The 22,015-nt window shown below is 50.9% G+C and overlaps 2 protein-coding genes across 6 annotated transcripts in view; one reads left to right on the forward strand and one right to left on the reverse strand.

Annotated features, from left to right (window-relative positions):
* The window catches only part of Coq8a (coenzyme Q8A), a 55,537-nt gene extending 43,758 nt beyond the window's left edge, over nucleotides 1-11,779 (forward strand). For both annotated transcript variants that reach the window (XM_027418854.1, XM_027418853.2), the window contains exons 5-15: nucleotides 3,756-3,830; nucleotides 6,415-6,537; nucleotides 8,109-8,194; nucleotides 8,329-8,469; nucleotides 8,834-8,915; nucleotides 9,019-9,112; nucleotides 9,306-9,447; nucleotides 9,625-9,732; nucleotides 9,867-9,932; nucleotides 10,111-10,197; nucleotides 10,940-11,779. In XM_027418854.1, the coding sequence (XP_027274655.1) occupies nucleotides 3,756-3,830; nucleotides 6,415-6,537; nucleotides 8,109-8,194; nucleotides 8,329-8,469; nucleotides 8,834-8,915; nucleotides 9,019-9,112; nucleotides 9,306-9,447; nucleotides 9,625-9,732; nucleotides 9,867-9,932; nucleotides 10,111-10,197; nucleotides 10,940-11,227 (1,292 nt within the window). In that variant the 3' untranslated portion in view covers nucleotides 11,228-11,779. The remainder of the gene's footprint in view (nucleotides 1-3,755; nucleotides 3,831-6,414; nucleotides 6,538-8,108; nucleotides 8,195-8,328; nucleotides 8,470-8,833; nucleotides 8,916-9,018; nucleotides 9,113-9,305; nucleotides 9,448-9,624; nucleotides 9,733-9,866; nucleotides 9,933-10,110; nucleotides 10,198-10,939) is intronic.
* Nucleotides 11,780-12,851: 1,072 nt separating this feature from the next.
* The window catches only part of Cdc42bpa (CDC42 binding protein kinase alpha), a 184,316-nt gene continuing 175,152 nt past the window's right edge, over nucleotides 12,852-22,015 (reverse strand). For 3 of the 4 annotated variants that reach the window (XM_027418850.2, XM_027418849.2, XM_035445641.1), the window contains 3 exons: nucleotides 20,773-20,890; nucleotides 16,867-17,024; nucleotides 12,852-16,585 (listed from right to left, as the gene is read on the reverse strand). In XM_027418850.2, coding sequence (XP_027274651.1) covers nucleotides 16,454-16,585; nucleotides 16,867-17,024; nucleotides 20,773-20,890 — 408 coding nt within the window. In that variant the 3' untranslated portion in view covers nucleotides 12,852-16,453. Of the gene's footprint in view, nucleotides 16,586-16,866; nucleotides 17,025-20,772; nucleotides 20,891-22,015 lie in introns of those variants that run through there. The other variant, XM_035445642.1, reaches the window with a different exon arrangement.

The following is a 22,015-nucleotide window of genomic DNA, read 5'->3' on the forward strand; positions in this document are numbered from 1 at the left end:
CTCATCTGCAGAGGCCCTGTTTGGAATGCTGGCCATCTGCAGTGGGATACTCTGACATGGGTTTCTGGTGGTACCATTTATTAAGGTGTAGCTGTCCCCAGTAGGTTCTCCAGGCAATATAAATGACAAAATAACAGTTTTGGTGGCTTATTTTACTTATTGGCCTTGGCCAGATGGTTGGGTATGTAACAGGTATGATGGGTTCATGGTGCTGCTGGTGGTGAGTTGCTCGGGAGGCCCAGACCTCTGTCTACCCTTTTCTGGGAAATACGCTTTCTTCTATGTTCCATCTGTATTGGTTACTTTTTTTTCTTTACTGTTGACAAAACATGACAGAAACAATAGGTTTCAGAGGGCTCAGCTCTGCTCATTTGACTGTTTCTGGGCCTGGAGTGAGGCAGTTCATCATGGTGGTTGAAGTATGTGGTAAAGCAAATTCTTCACTTGGTGTTGGGCAGAAACAGGCTGGGAATAATCGACCCTCATGGATTCAGCCCCATCGTGGTAGCCGCTATTCTGTGCACTCATAGAGGAGGGGCTGAGCCCAGACCTCTGTCTTGTATGGGGACATCTGAGCTTCCTGTCCTATAACTAGGTCCTCCATGTAACCAGCCAGCAGAGGGCCTGTTAGGTCTTCCCCGCCTCTGGCCAGGTCCTGAGGCCCTGGGAGAAGAAACCTCGGGGTGCTCCCCTCCCTCCCTTTTGTTCCTCTTCCTTTTGTACCTGGGCTGTGGCTCCTGTCCTAGGACCATGACTTCTCTGGGGTTGAGAATGCTCTTGGATGCCAGGTATTCTTCCAGGAGACTGTTAATACCTAGAAGCAAAGGGCAGTGCCCATGTCCATCTGTCTGCTCTGTGTGGACTTTCTTAACAAAGTGAGTGAGCATGTGTGTTAACTAAAGTGGGGTTTGGGGCTGAGGGTGTGGTTCAGTGGGTAGAGACCTTGCCTAGTACACACAAGACTGGCTTTCACCCTGAGTACAAAAAAAGGGGGGGGGGTAAAAGCAGGACCGGGTCTGTGGCGTATGGTGCCTGATAGCTCAGTGTTGTCTGGCTGCTTCTGCAGAGGCCTCTTTCAGCCTTGCTTTGTAAACAGGCCCCGGAGTTTCAGCAGGCAGAGCCAACAGCATCAGGAGTGGTGGCTTACTGCTCTTGCTGTCCTGTGTGTCACTGTCCTGCTCTTGAAGGACTCTGTTGTTGAAAGTTGTTTTGCTTTTTTCTTCTCTGGTGACTGGAGGAAGTGGAGTGACTGCTTCTCGGGTGACCCGAGTACCCAGAAGAGGCCCCAGACCTGGACACAGGCCCACCGGGCCTCTGCTTTGCCGAGAGCTCGGGCCCGGCCACTTCCCTTCCTTGATGGCAAAACCACCTTTCAGGATGGGCACTTTGTAGCCTGCAGTGTGCTGTTGTTACAGGCCAGGAGGAAGGCTGCCAACAGGGGTTTCCTGGTCCTGGTGACATGTAGACAAGCCTTCTAGAGCAGGGGTCACAGTAGGAGAGGCAGTGCTGTGTGAGGTCCTTGGGTGCAGAAGCAGGGTACCTGACAGGTGGCAGGAAATTAGTTTCCCCAGAGCCACCTGGCTCTAGATGAAGGCTGAGCTGGGCAGGGAATTCCAAGAATCACACGACACCAGGCCCAGTGCTTGGGTTGGAGGGCAGTTTTTTCTGAGTTTGTAGAACTGAGGAGGCCAAGATCACAATTGCTGGCTGGGTGAGCTTGTTTTTGCTTTCTGGTTTGCCTGCTGCAGGGAGCCTGTCCCTCAGTCGGCAGCTCCTGGGCCTGGTGCTATTACTGAGGAGTCTGAGGCCTCCTTCCTGGAATGTTCCTTCAGGCGTTTGTTTAGTAACAGCTCTCCCCATTGTAGAGTTTGTGCTTTGCCAAGAGCCCAGATACAGCCAGGAACAGTCTGAAACAGCGTGAAGTCCAGCCAGGGTATGTTTAGGAGGGTCCCGTGTTCACCTGGACAAGCTGATGACCTGTGATATCATCTGCCTTTTCTGTGGGCTCGTCTCAGGGTGTGCTCTCAGCAGGAGGACTCTAGATGTAAAGGGACATTGGTGAAGGTTGGTGTCTAAGTCGGATATTGTGCTGGGTAGGGTGAGGAAGACAGGTGGTGGGGAGTTAATGTTTAATCAGGACTCTAGTGCCCAGTGCCCTGCAGGGTGGCAGGGGTAGGAGGAGTGTTAAAGAGAACGGCGCTGGTGCCTGCCCCCACCAGGCATCCATGTTAATGCCTCTATCCCAGGGCACCATGTCCCTGGTGGGATTTTTGTTGTTGTTGTTCGTTTGTTTTTGTTTTTCCAGACAGAGTTTCTCTTTGTGGCTTTGTACACCAGGCTGGCCTGGAACTCACAGAGATCCACCTGCCTCTGCTGGGGTTAAAGGCGTGCGCCACCACCATCCTGGTGGGCTATCTTAAATTGTGTCTCTGGGCATTACAGGAACTGTGACTTCTTCCAGTTTGTGTGCTGTGCATGTGCCTCCCTACAGGATTTCAAGACCAGGCACACACCCACAGATGGAAAATGCCTTTAATTTTGATAATGATGTCTATTTTACACATACTGGGTTAAATACATTAGAATTCACTCTTTGTGTTTCTGCTTGCCTTTTTAAGTGGGCTGCTAGAAAATCTAAAGTCATGCATGCAGTTGGCATGAGACTTATTTTGTCATCGCTGGCTTGATTGTTTTTGTTGTGGTGCCCTGACCTGATAATGTGAGCACTTTACCCTTTGGTTCTCTTGGTGACCTCTGAGGTAGGAGCAGCTGTTAGAGCGGGCAAAGTAGAGAGTGCACTGCCACCTAGTGGTAGATAAGATATATTATGAAATCTGTAAAAGAATATCTTTTAATTAAAATGCATTTAAAAAATTATCTATTTGTGGCTTTTTTTTTTTGAGGAAAGGCTTTTGTATTCCCAGATGGCCTTGAACAGTGGCCGACCTTCTGCCTCTGCCTCCCAAATGCTGGGATAACGGGCATGTGTGGCTATGCCCAGCTTAATTTTTTTTTTCATGAAATTAGTTTTTCAGTAAACCCAGTATTTTTCTTTAATGAATTATTGTAGAAAGGCTGGAAAGCATCAGGCCTCACTCACCCTGTCTCTGAGTGGTGTGCCTGTCTTGGACAGCCTTTGAGAAGGGAACTCCCAGAAAGGTGCGGGTCTGAGACAGACTCCTAGGCTCTCTCTGCCTGGTCTCAGTCAGGAGGGAGGGAGAGCCCAAGGCTACTGTTCTCATTGTTATTGCTGCCAGCATGGGAATGGAGGGAGTAGGGTCTGTTCCGGCTCTGTGGGCTTCAGCTGGGACACCCCATGTTTTTGCTGTTGTGGAACATTCTACCTTTTACTGCTAGCTGCTTTATATTGCTACGGCGAAGGCTTAGGAACATCAAGATTGCTGGCCCCTCTTGCAGACTTAAAGTGGTCATCTTCTATGGTAGTGTTGCCAGGAAGTGGCCCAGAGACCATGCCAAATCCATCTTCCTTTTTGTGCTGGTCCCTCTCGATATGGAGTCTGTGTTCCCATGCGTGTGCAGCTGTCAGAGGTGATGGGGGAAGAGATGGGCAGACTCACAGAAGCACTTGTCCAGAGCTAAGTGTTGTCTTCAAACCTCCAGTGTGTACTCTCCTTACTTACTCCCTTTGCACAGTGCTGGAGTACCAGCAAGGCCTGGCACACTGTAGCGTCTGCCTGCTGCTGACCAGGCCTGGAGGCCACAGCCTCTAAGCATCTGCTTTCTAATCCTTCCAGGTCTGGCAGTAGGTCTGGGCTTTGGGGCATTGGCTGAAGTCGCCAAGAAGAGCCTGCGTCCTGAGAACTCCACAGGTGAGCAGGGCCCTTCGTAGAAGGGTGGGTGGCCTTAGAGGTTCTAGCCTCTAGCCCACCTCTGTTCCAGGAATGGCAGCCACCAGAGACTACCTCATGTCCCAACTGCAGGAGCCCCTCTCAGAACATGTAGTTTATGTAGATGGTGATCCTGGTTGAGTGACTGTTCGTATGGATAGACTGACTTGCTGTCGAGATTGAGGATTGCAGGTGGCTTCCCCCGCTGTCCCAGCCCCTCTGGCTTCCTCTGGCTGCCCACAGCCATGCTGCCACCCACCAGCGTCCCACCTTCATACTCACTTGTGTGTGCCTGTCCACCTGCAGGCCTGCCTTCTGTCCCTGCGCTCCCTTTCTGGATTGTCGTCTGGTGCAGTCAGATGCACAGGGCTCCCTACTCCCTGTGGGTAGGGATGGAGCCAGCTGGGACAGGCCCACTGTGTTTCCTTCATTGACCATGACCCAGAGAGACTGGGACCACTCCATTCCAGAGACTACTGCCTCTGAGACAAAGATCAGACCATATGATTCTGCCTCCCAGGTTCAGGTCCATCAGACTTGCCTGGAATGCAGGTTGAGTGGCCATTTGTACAGTCTAGAGAATGTTCTACATCCAGGCACCACCAAAACCTAGGAGTTTCCAGATGTGGCACCTAGGAAGGTGCCACAGGGTGCCATGTGAGCCCCAGTCTGAGGGTAGGTGGCTGGGAGTTCAGCCAGCAGGGCCGTTAGGGGTCCAGGGCTGATAGTGGATTTCCCCAAATGTATTTGAGGTTGTGGGCTGAGCACCCTTTGCCCTGGTCCTACTCAAGGATTGCAGTCTGGTTCAGGTTTCTCACAGCGCTCCTTCCTATTCTCGTGATACCCACCATCCATGCTCTTACCAGCCTCCCAGGCAGCGCTCCACTCATGGGTTCCTCCTCTGGAAAGAGGGCACAGGCACATCCCCACAGACCACAGTGCTAGGATGGACACTTGTGTGTCCTTGGAAGGGGCCTGAGAACAGGGGATTTAGCATGGGTATTTTTAGTGCTGGTGCTGAAATACTTTGGGATGTAAAGCCTGTATTTCCCTGGATGAGAAACCAGCTTTCCCAAGAGCTAGCACTCCATGTTGGCTGCTTTCCACCCTGCCTGGCTCCAAGCGCATAGCTGGTGTCCTTTTTTAGGGACTGTGGTGATTTAGGCTTAGATTACGTTAGCCCTGCCAGTAGGTCTTGAGGCTTCGACCAGGGTAAGTGGCCTTGGGCAGATCCTGACCTGCTCTGGCCTCCTAATATACCTAATATGCTTTGACCTTGAGAATGCTGTCCAGGCTAGCAAGCTCTGCCCTGGGAGGCCTGTCTCACATTGGGCCTACCACCATGTTTCTGGCATGTCCTGGCTGGCCCAGACCATTCTGGGGAGAGGACATGCTTCTAGCCTGTGAGAATCAGCCCACATTGGGGAGGAGATGCCTAGGAAAGCCCAGTTGGTCAGCCACCATCTCCATGTACCAGGAGATGGGAACTCAACTGAGGTGTGGTTTGTGTGTAGATGGAGTTTCCCTCCTTTGTCTTGTGCTAACTCCCGCTCCCATCCCAGGGACTGGCGAGGACAGAGGAGAGCTGCCCACTCTTGGCTCTGCCTTCTGCTGTTGCCAGTGTCCCTTGTAGGCTCACTTACCCTGATTAGTCATACCCCAGGGTTGTAGGTAGGCCTTGGGGCAGCTCAGACCTGTGTGGAGTGAACCCTCCTACCCTCATATCTTGTCCTCCTGTCTCCACCAAGGAGTGAGCCCAAGCCCTCACCATGTCTATCACCAGAGCCAACCAATGAGGGCTCTGTACCCTCTCCTTCCCATGGAAGTGCTGCTCTGACTTGTCAAAGGCAGGCTGGGCTGCACCTGGGACAAGGGCAGTTGTTGAGCACTCTGCCCCTGACCTTCCAGGCCTGTGGCTATATGCTGAAGAAGGTAGCAAAAGCCCTGAATGTTGCAGGGCTGGCCAGGGAGAGAGGACAGAGGGACCTGGTAGCTTAGACCCCTGTTTGGACCTTTTCCTACCTTGTCACAGGGTAATTTGGTATGTGGACAGAAGCAATGATGCTCTTTGGCTACACTGATGCTGGCAGCAGGATTCATTTGGCACTGTCAGCTCCCTGGAGTCATCACCCAGCAGCTGCCACCACCCTGTGTACTGGAAGGGGTTGTTTATGAGCCAGCTGGCTGTGCCAAGCTGTGGGGCAGAGGGGAGAAGTGATGCCCAGACTATGCTGTCCTTGACCCTTGAGGATGGAGTTCTTACTGCAGCTAGGACCCATGTGGCAAGTGCACAGTCCCTTGGTGCCCCACAGGCCCTTCAGCCAGGACAGATAGGGGAAAGGCTTGGCTGTTGTCCCCTGGCTCTCCTGCCACACTTACCCACCAGTAGGGGAGGCCTTCCTGGCCTTGGAGGGTCCGGAAGATGTACATAGGGACTTAGAATTTCCTTGCCGTTTCTGTGGACACCTACAGTTGTGTATGTTGTCTCAGTGTGCCCAGGCATCATGGTTTCTCCCAGACACCCTTCCTAAGCCCTGAATGTATGCTGGCCTCTCCTGCCCCTCAGGGAAGAAGGCCGTGCTGGATTCTAGCCCCTTCCTGTCAGAGGCGAATGCAGAGCGTATTGTGAGCACGCTGTGTAAGGTGCGCGGGGCTGCACTGAAGCTGGGCCAGATGCTGAGCATCCAGGGTGAGTGGAGGCCCAGCCCCGCACCGGCCTGCAGACACCGGCCTGCAGACACCGGCCTGCAGACACCGGCCTGCAGATAGACACCGGCCGGCAGATACCGGCCTGCAGATACCGAGCTGTGTGTAACGGTGGAGGCCCGGTGGGTGGGTGGGCGGGTGGGTGTGGGAGGGGATCCGCTGTGGCAGTCTTGGGACATGGGGAGGGATGTTCACACGAGCATGTTTCTTGCCTCTGAGTGGGTGTCTTGAGAAACTCAAGAGGTTGTCTTGAAGTTCAGCATGAAAGCCTGGCCCTGCCACCCTGCTGTGCTGGTCACTGGGAGCTAGTGGAGGAGCTTACAGCTCAGCTTTGGGGGCCAGCATGTGACCTCACAGAGAAAACAGACTGCACTGGGGGAAGTCTTGGGCTCCCTAATAGCTCTGAAAGGGAAGGTGTGAGAGCAGGGCGGGCTAACTGCCTTGACCAGGTTCAGCCAGGAGGGAGGTGTTGGGTGTGTAGGGTCATGACCTTGGGGTCATGCTGCTGGGTGTAGACTTTCTGAAAGATGTGGACAGTAAAAACCTGAAGCCCAGTGATGCTCACACCATGCCCAGTTTGGTTTGGTGTCTGGAAATGTAGATAAAGAAACAGTGGGCTGGTAGGGCCAAAAGCAAGCAGGATGCAGACTGGTGAAACACGTGAGGGCCTGTGTGGGTGTCCTGCAGCTGCTAGCCCTCCCAGGACTTTTGAAAAACAAGCACATGTGGAGGAGAGGAGATGGCCTTAGTTACTTGTCTATTGCTGTGATAAGACACCATGGCTAAGGCCACTTAGAGGAGGGAGATTATTGGGAGCACAGTTTCGGAGGATAGAGTCCGTGACCACCATGCTGGGGAACATGGCAGGCAGACATGGCACCAGGGCAGTAGCTGAAAGCTTGACCTTGAACCAGAGCATAAAACAGAGAGAGGGAGGAAGAGCGCCAACTGGGAATGACGTGGGCTTTTGAAACCTGAAAGCCCACCCCCACCCCCCACCCCCGTGACACATCTGATGCTTCCCAAACAGTTCCACCAACTGGGGACCAAGTTTTCCACTATTTGAGTGTATGAGGCCATTCTCTTTTAAACCACCCACAGATGAGTGCATGGTAACCATGCAGTGCCACAAAAGGGTCAGTCAGATTACGATGGGCAATTCTAATTTTCTGAGTTATAAAAACGTTGCCTCCCTCTCAGGTCATAGGGATGAGTTCAGGCCTCCTGGCTGCTCTTCTGGGGGCGGGGACTTCAGTGAGCTGTGCACAAAGGCTGTGTCTTGCCTTGGTTGGCACTTGAGTAGTGTGCCCATCTCAGCACAGAAGACCCCTGCCCCCACTAGAGTCCCAGAGTCTGGAGTCTGTGTGTCAGGAAGAGGCTGAGGCTGGGTCTGTCATTTTATCTGAGCTTCAGGTCCTAGGGTGAGGGAGAGTCACTTTTGGTGGCCCTGTTCTACCCAGGAGAGCACACTGTCACTGATACCTAGACAGTCCTATTGGCCTGTGTGCATCCCTCCCTAGTGGAAGCATCACTCTGACCCCTCTTGTCTTCCAGACGATGCCTTCATCAACCCTCACCTGGCCAAGATCTTTGAGCGTGTTCGGCAAAGTGCTGACTTCATGCCACTGAAACAGATGACGGTGAGGTTTGCAGGAGGTGGGGGAAATAGCTTGACCCTGGGATCTAAGGACCAAGATGTGGCGGCAAGCTGGGTGCATATCAGGGTACCCCAGATAACCAGGCTGTGCACCTGTCTTCCCTGGCCTCTTTCCAGAAAACCCTCAACAATGACCTGGGCCCCCACTGGAGGGACAAGCTAGAGTACTTTGAGGAGCGGCCCTTTGCAGCTGCCTCCATAGGGCAGGTGCACCTGGCCCGCATGAAGGGTGGCCGTGAAGTGGCCATGAAGATCCAGGTAGATGGCCCTGTGTGGTGTGTGCCTGCCCTCATGGGATTTCAGAGGGTGGGGCCTTTCCCATTTCTCCTGAGATACCATCTTTCTGTTCTTAGCACCTGGCGCTGGGCAAGTGTTTGCTAGGTGAGGGGTTGGGGGTTGGGGCTGTTTCCCAGCAGTCTTGGTGTAGGATGGCCTTTGGGGCCTATGCTGGAACCTGGGGCTTTTTTTGTGTGGTTAGAGTAAGGAGACATGGAGAGCAGGGTGGTGAGATGGTCAGGTCATGGCACCCTTGTTTTAGTCTTGGCTACAAGTTGCTGGGACGCTAATAGGCAGGACAGCCTGCCCTGCTGCCTCCCTAGTTACCCCCCTTCCCTCTTCTCAGTACCCTGGTGTGGCCCAGAGCATTAACAGCGATGTCAACAACCTCATGGCTGTGCTGAACATGAGTAACATGCTTCCAGAAGGTCAGGCTGGGCTGCAGGCCCGAGATGGACGGGTGGGGTTATGGGAATGCAGGGGAAAGCCCTGCAGAGCCCTCATCCCACCTGATGCCCCTTTCTGGCATAGGCCTGTTCCCTGAGCACCTGATTGATGTGCTGAGGAGGGAGCTTGTCCTTGAGTGTGACTACCAACGGGAAGCTGCCTATGCCAAGAAGTTCAGGTGTGGCTCTTAGGGGTCCTCAGGAGGCTGAGGGGCACCAGAGTGGGCAGGCTCCTCTGTTTCTAAGGCTGGATGGCCCTGGGCCAGGTGGTAGCCACATCCTCCCAACTGCAGAGTAGGTTTCCCCCAGAGGACTCTCCATTTGGGGGGCTGTGGAGGGTCCAGACTGGATGTGAGCCCCCTCTTCACACAGGGAGCTTCTGAAGGATCACCCCTTCTTCTATGTGCCTGAGATTGTGGATGAGCTATGCAGTCCCCATGTGCTGACCACCGAGCTAATAACAGGCTTCCCCCTGGACCAGGCAGAAGGGTTGAGCCAGGAAGTCCGGAATGAGGTACCCTCAAGCTGTGCTGAGCTGTTGTGCTGGGTACCTAAATGGTGTGAACAGACCCTAAGCCCTTCCTGGGGAGGTGGGACAAGGGGGTGATGACTGACTGCATCCTTCTTTTGGGATGGGCAAAGACTTTGGAGGTCACAAGCTGCCTGACCCAGGTTCCTACCCTGTCCTCAGATCTGCTACAACATTTTGGTGCTGTGCCTAAGGGAGCTGTTTGAGTTCCATGTCATGCAGACTGACCCCAACTGGTCCAATTTTTTTTATGACCCTCAGCAGCACAAGGTAAGCCCCAGCTGAACCCCATATGAAGGTCTCAGCAGAGACTTTCGAGCTGAGACTCTGCGGTGGTCCTCCTGGCTGCTCTATGCTCACAAGAAGCATAGGGCAGAACCTCAGTGTTGTATCTCCATCTGCAGGTGGCTCTCCTGGACTTTGGGGCAACTCGGGAATATGACAGATCCTTCACTGACCTCTACATCCAGGTAAGACCAGTGTATTTCAGAGGCCAAGAGCCAATTCTGGGGATTGAAAGTGTGGGAGAGCCTCCTGGAGCTGGCCAAAGCCTGTCAGGTCCACCTAGCTGGCTGTGGATCCCAGTTCAAGGGTTGGCAGGCATACAAGAGGGTTGTGATAGGGCAGGAGCCTCTCTGTTCTCTCCAGGTCATCCGGGCTGCTGCTGACCAGGACAGGGAGGCAGTGCTGAAGAAGTCCATAGAGATGAAATTCCTCACTGGCTATGAGGTCAAGGTAAGTGAACCACCCAGGCTCAGCTCTCTCTCTGTAGGCATGGCTGTCTTCCCTTGGTACCTAAGTACCAGCTGCTCTTGGAGCCCTCCTTATGCCCAGCATAGTGAAAACTCAGCACTCTGTAGGAAGGGTGTAGAGTGGAGCAGACGGTTTGGCTTAGGGTATACCACTTGGTGCCACCTGCCCATCCTGGTGGCAAGGAGGCAGGGGGTGGCTTGCTTGGGTGGGCAGAGTACCCCAGGCCTTTAGAGCCTCTTCACCTAGCACCTAGCAGGGAGCTGACCTGGGTTCACACTGGCTGCTAGCATGGGTGTGCACACCAAGCTGACCTCCTGCCTCCTGCGTGCAGCTGGCTTCATTTGTCCCCCCGTGGGTGCCCCTTGTCCCTCCAGTGCTCTGCTGGTGACAGTTACTTCTCTTGTATCTGGCAGGTGACTACTGCTGTGTGCTGGGAACTGGGGAGGCTCCCACAGCACTCCTCACAAGAGTGGGATCTGTAGTTTAACTTTGTAAAGACAGGAGTGAATGCTGAGGGAGCGAAGGCCTCTGCACTGTGTCTGCCTGGCTTTTGAGGGTTGGAGTTGTACCTAATACCATTGTTTGATTAAAACCAAAACCATCCTGTCACTGCTTCTTTCATGCCCTCCAGACCTGAGCAGTTGTTTCTAAGATTAGAAACTGTGGTGGGATCTGGGGCTGCAGCCTTGTGACCCGCTCACCTCTGCCCTTCGTCTCAATGTAGGCCATGGAGGATGCCCATCTGGATGCCATCCTCATCCTGGGGGAAGCCTTTGCTTCAGAAGAGCCTTTTGACTTTGGCACCCAGAGCACCACTGAGAAGATCCATAACCTGATCCCCGTCATGCTGAAGCACCGCCTCATCCCTCCACCAGAGGAGACCTACTCCCTACACCGTAAGATGGGCGGCTCTTTCCTCATCTGCTCCAAGCTGAAGGCCCGCTTCCCCTGCAAGACCATGTTTGAGGAAGCCTACAGTAACTACTGCAGGATGAAGTCCGGGCTGCAGTAGACTAGGCATGGGCCAGGCTAATGAGGGGCCATGCCTTCCCTCAGGCTCAGCCAAGCAGAGGGAGGGTGTTGAGCGGAAGCACCTCCATGAGTAGGAAGTGAGCAGTGCAGAGACCCCACTATTGCTTCTGTACTGTCTAGACAAAAAGGCAGGCTTCTTGTGCCATCTCCTCCCTGCTGTGGATGTCCACCAGGAACACGGAGCAAAGAAGACTAAAGCCGGCCTAGCTACCTTTGGGGTCTAGTTGGCCATGTAGAATGAAGCTTTGTGTGTTTCTGGATGAGCGTGTGTCCTTGCCCATTGCCACCCCAGCCGGTGGCCTGGAGCTAGAAGCTCAGGACAGTAGGGCAGCCACCCTAGCTGGGTCTCAGCATGGACAACTGATCCTTTTTGAGAGCAAAGCAGGGCTGTCACTGGAGGAGCAGCGGGCTCCAGCATGTTCCAGGAGAGGTAGTTACTACCCCGCACCGGGGATCAACACAGGCTCTGTCTGTCTTATCATCAGATGTTCACACCCATACGTTCAATAAAGAAGTGTGTTGGGGACTACCACTTCCTATGTGTTCTGTGAGTCCTGGGAATGAGGTGGCCTCACGTATGACTTGGGTGGTGGTCTTTACCTGTAAAGGTCTCTCATCTAGAATTTACATTGCTCTTGGTGGGGACAGAATGTGACAACTCAGGCAGACATTAAGAATTTCTTTGCATTTGTGTCTCTGACCTTAAGGCTTCACTGGCACTGGGGATTGAGCCTGATGTCTTGCAGATGTGAAGCCCTTTTACTTTTGAGACAGGATTTCAACAAGATATTCAGGCAGGCCTTAAACTTGTAACCCTCCTGCTCAGCCTGCCAAGTAATTAGGACCACAAGTCTGAGCCACCAGGCTTCTTAGCCATTTTAGAGAAAACAAGCTTGTAGATTGTGGCTACAGAACAGCAGGCACTAGAGGTGGCATTAGGGCTTGGACAGGAACAGTGTGCTCTTAAAGGTCATGCTAAATCTGACTAGGGGCCTGGCTAACTACCACCCTGCACCAAACAGCTCACTATGCCTTTTAAGAAGTTTTACTGGTACCTGGTGCTCTTGTCCATGTGTCACAGACCATGGAAAGTTTGCCAAGTCCTACTCTGCACAGATGCCACCTTTGAGGCCCAGGGTGACTTGTGGATCTTCAAGATTCCCAATGGCTAGGAGGGGTCTGAGTGACTTCAGTTGCAGTTGTGGCATTTCTGATAAGGTCACCCATCCTTACCTGTGTGCCAGCTTCATCAACTCACCAAAACGGGTCCAACGCTCCCAAGAGGCTGTTTACACAGACAGCAATCAAGTTGCTTCCAGCTTCACACTAGACAACCATGACTCTGAAGTGCCTGCAGAGTGTGGCCCAGCAGCCTAAAGCAGTGACTAAGATGTTCTTATTAGAGGAAGGGAGCTGAACACTTCCAGGGATTTGAATGTTATTCTTACCTGAGCTCCGAGGGCAACTTAAAAAAGTCCTGGATCAAACCCCAGGGGCGAGCTGACCTGTGTCCTCTGGGTATATAAAGAAGAGGCCCAGAGGAGGGACCAGTGAGCCACAAACTCATCTTGCTCTTCATATAGGGAAAGAAAAAGACAAAATACTCAATCCTAACAGTTCCTTATTTTATTGCAGTACATCAAAGTCTGGTTAATTAGGTGACGCCAACATAAAATATTGGTGAGAAATTCTTTGTTACATTTTTTTACTATCCCACCTTAAATAATTCTGTGCAAAAGAACCCATGTCATAGTCTGTTGGCAGACACTCTCTCAGGACATTTCCCTCAAACATCAAGGGATGAAACCAAACCAAATGAGTGATTAAGATGCCAAAGCAGTACCTTCCTTACACACACACACACACACACACACACACACACACACTGATCAGCATCATAGTCTAAACAAAAATGATTACACCCAGGCCATGCAAAACTGTACAATAATATTACAATGAGAAAAAAATCCTAAAAATGTATAAAATAAATGGTATAAAATAAAAAGGCAGGTCATTTTGTTTTCAATGGCATCAAGGCTGACTGACTAGTAGGGCCCTATGTAATGCTGCTGTCCCTGGGACAGGAGAATGTGATGCTGGAGCGGGCAGGAGACACTCACAGCATCCAGCAAGGCTCCACAGGGAACTCAGAACTTGCAAAGACTGAAGGTTTCAACAAGGAAAGAGCCACTGGAGGGTGAAGTGAGATGCTATGCTGCCAAACCAGGTTAGAAAGGGGCAGGGCTGGGCTATGTGTGCCTAGAAAGGGCCAGTGGTCTGGGGGTGTCACGCTGTTTTAAGGACACTCATGTTTGGGAGAGGGGATGTCAGCTAGGTCTACTGAGCTCGGAGAAGTGAATTGGTAGTCACTGCCAAGGCTGCATGGTGGCCTGTTGCACTGGGAGTAGATGTCTGCTCCGCTGCTCTAGCTTTTCCTTAATGATACCCGAGGTTCCACACAAGCCAGCTACTTTTCTTAGAAACTGATGCGGCCACTAAGAAACAAAGTGACAGGAGTCTAACATGAAAGAGACCAGGCTGAAGGAAGGGCCGGTGGGAATGACAGGAATTTTAGGCATTCCCTTTAAGCTTGGCTATAGCAATTTGCTGGAAGGCTAAACAGGCCATTTGTTGTAATCCCCCTTAGTCTTAAAGCTGTGCTCACTGGGAAAGAACGTGAATGACTAAGCACAGGGAGTGTGCACCCAAAATATATATTCTAAGTGAAGTCTGCTTTAGCAATCATTGACAGGAAGGCTTGTTTTTGGCAATAAAACAAAACCAAAACCAAAAAATGTAATATATTTGCATACCCACCCCAAACCCACATAATAGATGAGCCAGAATTCAAGGGCCAATAGCAAATAGGCTGGACATAGCACCAAGTACTAACCCACAGACACTATGCCAGAAATGGCTCTGAACACCATTTTCCATTTAGGTATCAATTCCAGCTGCTGCACATGTTCAAATACCTTGCATGGGGTAGGGAGAATGGTTTCAGGCAGGGCCGCAGGCCTTTAATTTGGTCTTTGGTGGCCACTGCTCTGAGGGATCGTGGCTTCTGTCTTTCCTTACCCTCCTCCACGGCTTCTGACAGGAGCGCTCTTCATGTAAGGCTGGGACAAGTCCAGTAAGACAGTGGTTATTAGGAGAACCCCACCCCACACTCTGGGCCAGGGCTGCTGGTACAATGCCTGGATCCATGTCTGCAGTGCAGAGTCTCCCAGTCCACAGCAGAGCTCGGGTGTGGATCCATGACTGCAGTGCAGAATCTACCAGTCCACAGCAGAGCTCAGGTGTGGATCATGTCTGCAGTGCAGAGTCTCCCAGTCCACAGCAGAGCTCGGGTGGGGCTCACTGCAATGGAGCGGGCCTGCAGGGAGGTTTCGACTGAGACTCTACAACGAGACTCTATAAACGAGCACTGTAAGCAACAAAAATTCACAACTGGTTGTCAAAGCTACAGACCAAAGGCTCAGGGTAGAGTCAGTTTTCTGCCTAGGAAGGAGAGGGAAGGGGAGGGGACAGAGGAGAGAGGAGCCAGTGCTATCAGGCAAAGTGCCACGTTCAAGCAGATACAATAATAAGGCTCTCACCAAACTCAAGATCTGACCCTTAGTTTTGGATGTACACAAATATTTTTGTAACACTTCTTTTCCAAAAGCAAAACAATTGAGATTAGGATGACACAGTGCCCACCCAAAACAAAATGTGCTCCTGTCTGAGCCAGTGGAGAATCCAGAACATTTGTCAAAGCTGCTGTTTAAAAGACCCTATCAGAAGTGCTTCCATCACCATCCCCCGCCCGGAACTCTGACCTCCTCCTCCATAAGGCAGCACACCTCAGGGTCTGGCAGCACACTGTGCCAAGTGTCAGCATGACAGGCTGGCTAGCAGGTCTGGAAATCTATTTTAGGTGTGGTTTAAGGTGGGGAAATAGTGGTTTTTTTCAACCCAAAAGAGGTGAAAAGGAAGAGTGGCAGGGCCTCTTTACTGGCATGGGGTACTGTAGTTTCCGTCTTTTCTATGTTCTTAGCTGGTGAAACATGTGGGTAGAGACGAGTTCTGGTCTCCATCTTGCTTCCTTGGACAAGGACAGCAGCACACACCCAGAGTGGAAGCTGGCTGGCCATCTCTGGCAGCCAGCACACCCCCAGGCCCACACAGGCCCCACTGTCCCAGCATGTGGGAAGGCATATTTGGTCAAGGCTGTTCAAGCCTGTGCTTCTGAGGTTTCACATGAGTTAGCAGGGAGAAAGAAGCCCCTTCCCCAGGAGTGTGTATGAGGAAGTTCACAACCACCCTTAACCAAACAGGTTCCTCACTGGGAAGCTGTGCCCAGTCCAGACAGACTCACTGCAACCTAGGGAGGGACAGGATTTTGCCAGGACCAAAACCAGCTACACAAACCATTCTATGATCTTCAGAAGCCCCGACTCTCTCCCTGTGCCCTTTATGATGGGAAGGTTCAGAAGATGACAGAGTTGTCTTTCATTCATCTGTGCGAGATACCAAAAAATACTAAGGGGGGAAATGTTCAAATCCATCATTAGAGAAAGAGATGCCTTGGGAGGTGGGTGTGGCCCTGGAGTGACTTGTGTGCCACCTGTGGTGTCCAGGTCACATCCCACCAATGGCACTGATCTCCAAACATTCCTTAGCCTGCAGGCTTGAGGACAGACACGATGGGGATGGGACTTCTGCTCTCTCTTTACAAACATCACTTGAGGCCTTTGTACCCTGTATCTGACTCAGCTGGGAAACAGACAAGAAACAACACATTTCTTTAAATTAAATGAGCTTTCTTATATGTGCATCATCTTTCACTGAACACAAGATGCTTCCTTGACTATGTACATTCAGTATTTAACTTCTACATTTATGTATTTATTTAAACTCTGTATTGTAGTAAAATATGCATTGTTTTCAGTCGTGAGGATTTATTTCCTGGCAACAGTCGGGCTGACGCTCATGGAGGCTGCTGGGCGCTACGTGAGGACTACGGTGAGAACACAACCCGTCTACTCTTAGCGCTGCGTCTGCGCAGTCTGTCTATGGAAGCTACCTGGGGGGCTGGTGGGGGTGGTGGTGAAGCGGGCCTGGCTGCGGAGGAATCCTTATTGCAGCAGTGCGGACACTACGCTGCTGCCAGGCACGTTGTCGGGGTGTTGAGTCCCTGCCTGTGGCCACTGCGGTCCTGGGCTCACGGATCCCAGCTCCCGCGGTCTGTGCTCTCCAGGGAGAGGCTCTTGGTCTTTCGGGGTGAAATGGGGCTTGGGGGGCTGCTCAGGTTGGAGCTGTTGGAAGCTGTGGAATGCCTTGGAGAATCAGAGTCCTGTAAAACAAGGCACTAGTGAGAAGCTGAGGGACAACAGGGAGGACTCGCTACCCCACCCAGGGGCTTCTCTGTCCTCAGCAGACAAACCCTCTGTAAGATGATTGGAGGACACACACACATGACAAGTGCGGGGGCCTTTCCTAGAGCCTCTGGGAAGCTGTAGCTTGCACCCACGTGACACTCCTTGCTGACCCTTCAGAGACATACGCAAGGGGATAGGCTCAGCCTGGACAAGGCACTGGCCTTAAGCATGCAGCCGCCACCCACGGCCCATTTACCTCTCCATCATAGTCCCTCGCAGGGGCGTCACTTCCTTGGTCCATGCCTCCCGATGACAAAGAGCCCTCCGAGGGAGAGGGCATGGGCTGCCGCTTCGTGTTGTAGCTTCCTCCAGAGAATTCCCTCTTTAGCGCACTGCCATTCTGGGCTGATGACCCTATAGGACACCGTTTGGGAAAAGCTATGTATTTGGAAGAGGCCACACCTGTATAAAGTATACAGGCTGCCAAGAAGACAAGGCATTCCCCAGTAAGGGCAGGAAGCCCAGTGCTGTAGGTTGTTTCTGTCTCCCACTGGCTGTGGACTGCTGCTGTTTGGCCATGTGGATGGAGCCCACAGAATCCCTCCAGCGCCACGGCGCCACCTGCCACTGCCTTGGGTGTCCCTACCCTGGTGCCCTCAGCATGCCATGCTACAGACATATTGACCCTTCTTGTAACAAATGACATTTGCCTTGCTGGAAGCTTTCTAAGAGATGGGCTGCATTTCCAGCACCAGACAGTTACACCTAGGAAAACACCGCCTTTCAGAAACTCAGAGAAAATAAAGGAAACACAAGGAAGCACTCCTACTTCACAGCCAAGGAGTGTCTCTGAGAGCACACCCAAATGCTTTAACCTCAGAGCTGGGACACACAGCAAGGCGACCAGCAGCACTGACAGCGAGAAGACAAGAAAGATCCTCCAGAGTATTGTCAGTGCCCGTGCAAAAGCTCTCCATGGTCCCCACAACTTTTTTGTTTTTGTTTAAGAAAACTTTATTTTACTAAGTGTTAGTAATGGTCAAGGGCACTGTAAGTTACAGACAGGCTGCTTCAACATTTTGCTGATTTTATAAATGCCTTTTACACTAAGAATGCGATATATAAAAATGTCACCCAGTGACTGCCATGTCTAGATGTGACCACAACCACGTTAGTGTTCAGGAAGGCACTGAGTAGTGGAAGCCCATTGGCAGACTGTCCTCCATGGTCCCTCCCCTCCCTGGGGCTAAGTCCCTCACAGCAGTCACCACACTTGACCCCTGCAAAGACTACCAGTGCTGCTTCTAAACTGGTGTTCTCGAAGGCTAGTGACTTAGTGATCCTGGTGGCCACCGGTGGCCCCCACTCCCTAGTGCTATCCCCTCACAGCACAGCAATGCCCCTCCCCTCCAGTTATCAAAGTAGATACTGGCCCTGCCAGCTCTCACTTGTAGGGAGATTCCTTTGGAAATATACTCTTTACTCTGACATAGGTCTTTGGTCTCTCTGGACTACAACCTAATGGAAGGCAGTCATTTTTATTTGATTTCCCTAATGCCTAGTTGAGTGTTCAGTTGATATCTCTGAAAAGAAAATCCAAACCACCAGTCTTCCACATCTCTTTTCTTCATGCCTTAACCAGGTTGTTTCTGCCTTCCCCAGTCTCAATTTTTCTCCCCTATGCATGAGGAAAAACACCTTGTCTTATGGTTTCTTTGAGAACTCACTGCATGGAGAATGGCTCCTGGAAGCAGAGGGGTGAGAACAGTCTGCCGTACACTCCCCGGGTCCCTGCTCCAGTCCCTCATCCCACCATCGCTCATGAACAACACACATTTTAGGCACATACACACATGATCTACTTAAAATTCATTTTTAATTGTGTATATGTGTCTTTGGGGTATGTGCACATGAGTGCAAGTGCCCAAGAGGCCAGAGGTATTGCATGCCCTTGAGCTGAAGTGATGGGTGAGGTCCCTCTGTATGCTGTGAATATATGTTTCTCTTATTGGTTGACGAATAAAGCTGTTTCAGCCAATGGACAGGCAGGACATAGCCAGGCAGGACTACCAGACTAGGAGAATTCTGGGAAGAGGAATGTAGAGAGTGAGTTGTGAGTGAGACGCCATGTGGCTGCTGAGGAAGAAAAAGGCCCGGGTATTCTCCAGTAGCCAAGACCACGTGGAGACACATAGATTAATAGTTATGGGCTAATAATTAAAAGAGAACTAGCTAGTAACAAGCCTGAGCCATTGGTCAAACTGTTTATAATTAATATAAGCCTCTGTGTGTTTATTTGGGTCATGGGACTGGACAGGACAAAACTTCCAACTCTGCTGGAGTTACAGATAGTTGAGAGCTACCCAATGTGAAAAGGCATTAGGGCCTTGGCAGGAAAGTGAGACACTTTTAGGCTGTAGTTTGCATGCTGATAACACTGAACCTCACCCCAGCTACTCTAAGGTCTCTATCATCCCAGGCCCCATCATTAGCCACAATCCTAACAAATCCAAAGTCCCTGAAAGACATGTGGGTTTTTGTGTCTTTAAGTGCCATGAAAACTCATGTGTTGGCAAAAGCTCACTGGAGCAGACTGGAGCCAATGCTGGGCTTTATGAAGGCTACATTATCATAAATGGATAGTGTGAATGGTCTGGTACAATTTTTGTTGTATAAATTAATATGTTTGTAATTCTGAGGAAAATTAACCTGGTTCTACCTATTTTGAGTGAGGGTAACAGGCAAACACAACATGAATACTGGCTAGTCTACTATAGCTCTTGACCAGGTGACCTGAGCTATGGTTTAAATCCACCAGCAGTCATCTGGCTTCCACACATACAAAGGTTAACACAGCCACTGCCATTTTCCCATCCAGCTGGATTTTGCACTGTGATTGGCATTACATATTGGCTCAGAATGATTTTAGGAGCTGACAGCAAGTTACAATCTTCAGCTTCTGCAAATGCACTGAAGACTCTTGAAAATGCTCTCACATCTAAGGCCACACCCCAAGGTGGCACCTCCTCTGTGCTTAGACAACATGCAGCTCCCTCCCTAAAGAGACAGCACTCATGTGGTGAGTGCAACGGTGAACAGCATGCACACTGGTGGCCCCAGTGATTATGTCACACAGTGACATCACAGCTGTCTGTCTCTAGGCTCTAAAGACTGTCACCTTGCACAAACACAAGATCTTCTAGAGACACATTTTCTAGAACAGTCTGTCCTTAGGTGACTTGTGACTGCCTATCATTTCTGTTTCTGTCTCTGTCCCACAGCTCACTTGTCCTGGGGAAGTCAGTGCAAACCCACTTGGTGCGACCCTCAATCAAGTTAGTGCAGAGGTTCAGCCTCCTACAACCACAGGGTTGAACGTGTCCCGGATTCTCCAGCCATAGGAGAGTGGCTCTGAGTTTACTGCAGCCTTACAAAGGAGCTCAAATCATTTTGACTCTCAGAAACCATGTGAGATAATAAATCAATGCTCCCCCTCTAGTCTCTTTCCCCCTCCCCCAACCTTGTCTTGTCAGGGTCCCACGACACGGCCCAGACTGGACACTTGCTATTCTCTTGCTTCAGCCGGGTGCTGCCTCACCCAGCTTGTTTGCTAGTTTGTGTTTCTAAGTTGTGGGGTAGTTTGTTATGCTGTACATCATAATGGATGTAGCACAACTGAACTGAAAAGTGCCTGGAAACAAAACAGGTACAGAGATAATATTTAACAATAAACGTTAAACAATAAATGTATCAGGGCAACCAAGAATATAGAGTAATGAGTACATTTTCTGACTGAAAGTGGATTTAGTGGGCTTCACTTGTCTTAGCCATCAGTGGCTGGGGAGTGAGGAAAGGCTTTGCTGGGGTCCCAGGGGTCAGCATACAAAAGGCATCTGCTGCATACTCAAAGCTGAAGCCACAGACCACATGTGTAACCCGTTACGGCACTACCCGGCCCACCACAAACTCTATGAGAGTGCGGCTGCTCTGAGCATTAACGTACACTTCCATTCAGGTAGACAAGGGGCCCTATCCACTCTGCCGGGAAACTGCTCAACTGTTCCAAGGGACACATTTTCTTTGTGGTCTCACCTCCTCAGCTCTACTTTTACCTCCCCACTGTGACCTCTTGGAAAAATCTTCTTCCCATCTGTCCACTTACGTGCAGACAGGCCACTGCTGGCACTCATGGAGCGGCCTGGTTCAGGGCGGGACTTGGTGATGGAGGGAATACTGACGGAACCACTGAATACTGTCCGGCTTTCCTGAGGACGTGGGTTCTAAAACACAAGAGAGGCATAGCTATCAGCCGGAAAGACACAGGTTTTGTGCAGACACCCTGCCTTTTACTCTGACTCTCCAGACACAAAGTGATCTTGAACAGAACTATACAGGGCAGGCAGCAACAGAGGCCCATCTTTCCCACCGTTGGGGTTTGAAGCCCTGACATGAGATGACTCTCACCTCCGCCAAGGAGTACTTACCAATAAACAGTTTTATGGTTGTGAAAATGGTTAAAAATGTGTTAAATGGTTAATGAAGTGGAGTGCAGAATTACATGGACATTTGTAGATAATGGAAACATCTTTGACTAGAGAGTATTTACTTAAGAAACCTGAGTAAGCCCCTTTGGAAAAGTCAATTAAAATTATACTCCTGACAAAATATCTTCCTGACACCATGTGCCATTTGTATGACCATACCCCAGTTGTTCAGAATCTTGCTATCTCTGGCCACAAAACCTCGCACTTCACATGGTAGCCCAGTGAGTAGTGCTGGGCTTCCGGCTAGATGGAAGTGGTCCAGAGAGTGCAGACACTTGAATATACTTTCTAAATCCCAGAGTAGTCAAACCACATGGACATGTTCCTAACTTTTTTCTCTACTTACAATGCTCTCTCCTTATGTGGACATGGCCCCAAATTCCTGCAAATGAGGCAAAGGGTCTAGACAGTCTCTCTCTCTCTCTCTCCCCCTCTCTCTCCTCTCTCTCTCTCTCTCTCTCTCTCTCTCTCTCTCTCTCTCTCTCTCTGTGTTGTGTGTGTATACGTGTACATAGTACATGTATGGCAATGCATATGTGGAGGTCAGTGGGACAGCACTTGGAGTTGCTTCCTTCCTGGGAATTGAACTCAGGTCATCAGGCTTGGCAGCAGGCTCCTTTGGCTGCTGAGCCATCTCACTTCCCACTTTGTTTCTACACTCAACAAATCCCATGATGGTCAAGGCCACTAAGACTAATCAAAAACACATTAACCAGCCAGCACTTTTCTCAGCACTAATTAGTTCATTAAAAATGTTTGCTTTTTCCTTATTGTCAAGGGAAAACTCCCAGATGGTGGAGTGTATGGGTAATACGGAAACCATAAAGTGGCCAATTCTGTTAACTCACCAGACACTACTAA

The sequence above is a fragment of the Cricetulus griseus genome, chromosome 5 (assembly GCF_003668045.3).
Source record: "Cricetulus griseus strain 17A/GY chromosome 5, alternate assembly CriGri-PICRH-1.0, whole genome shotgun sequence".
Lineage (NCBI taxonomy): Eukaryota > Metazoa > Chordata > Mammalia > Rodentia > Cricetidae > Cricetulus > Cricetulus griseus.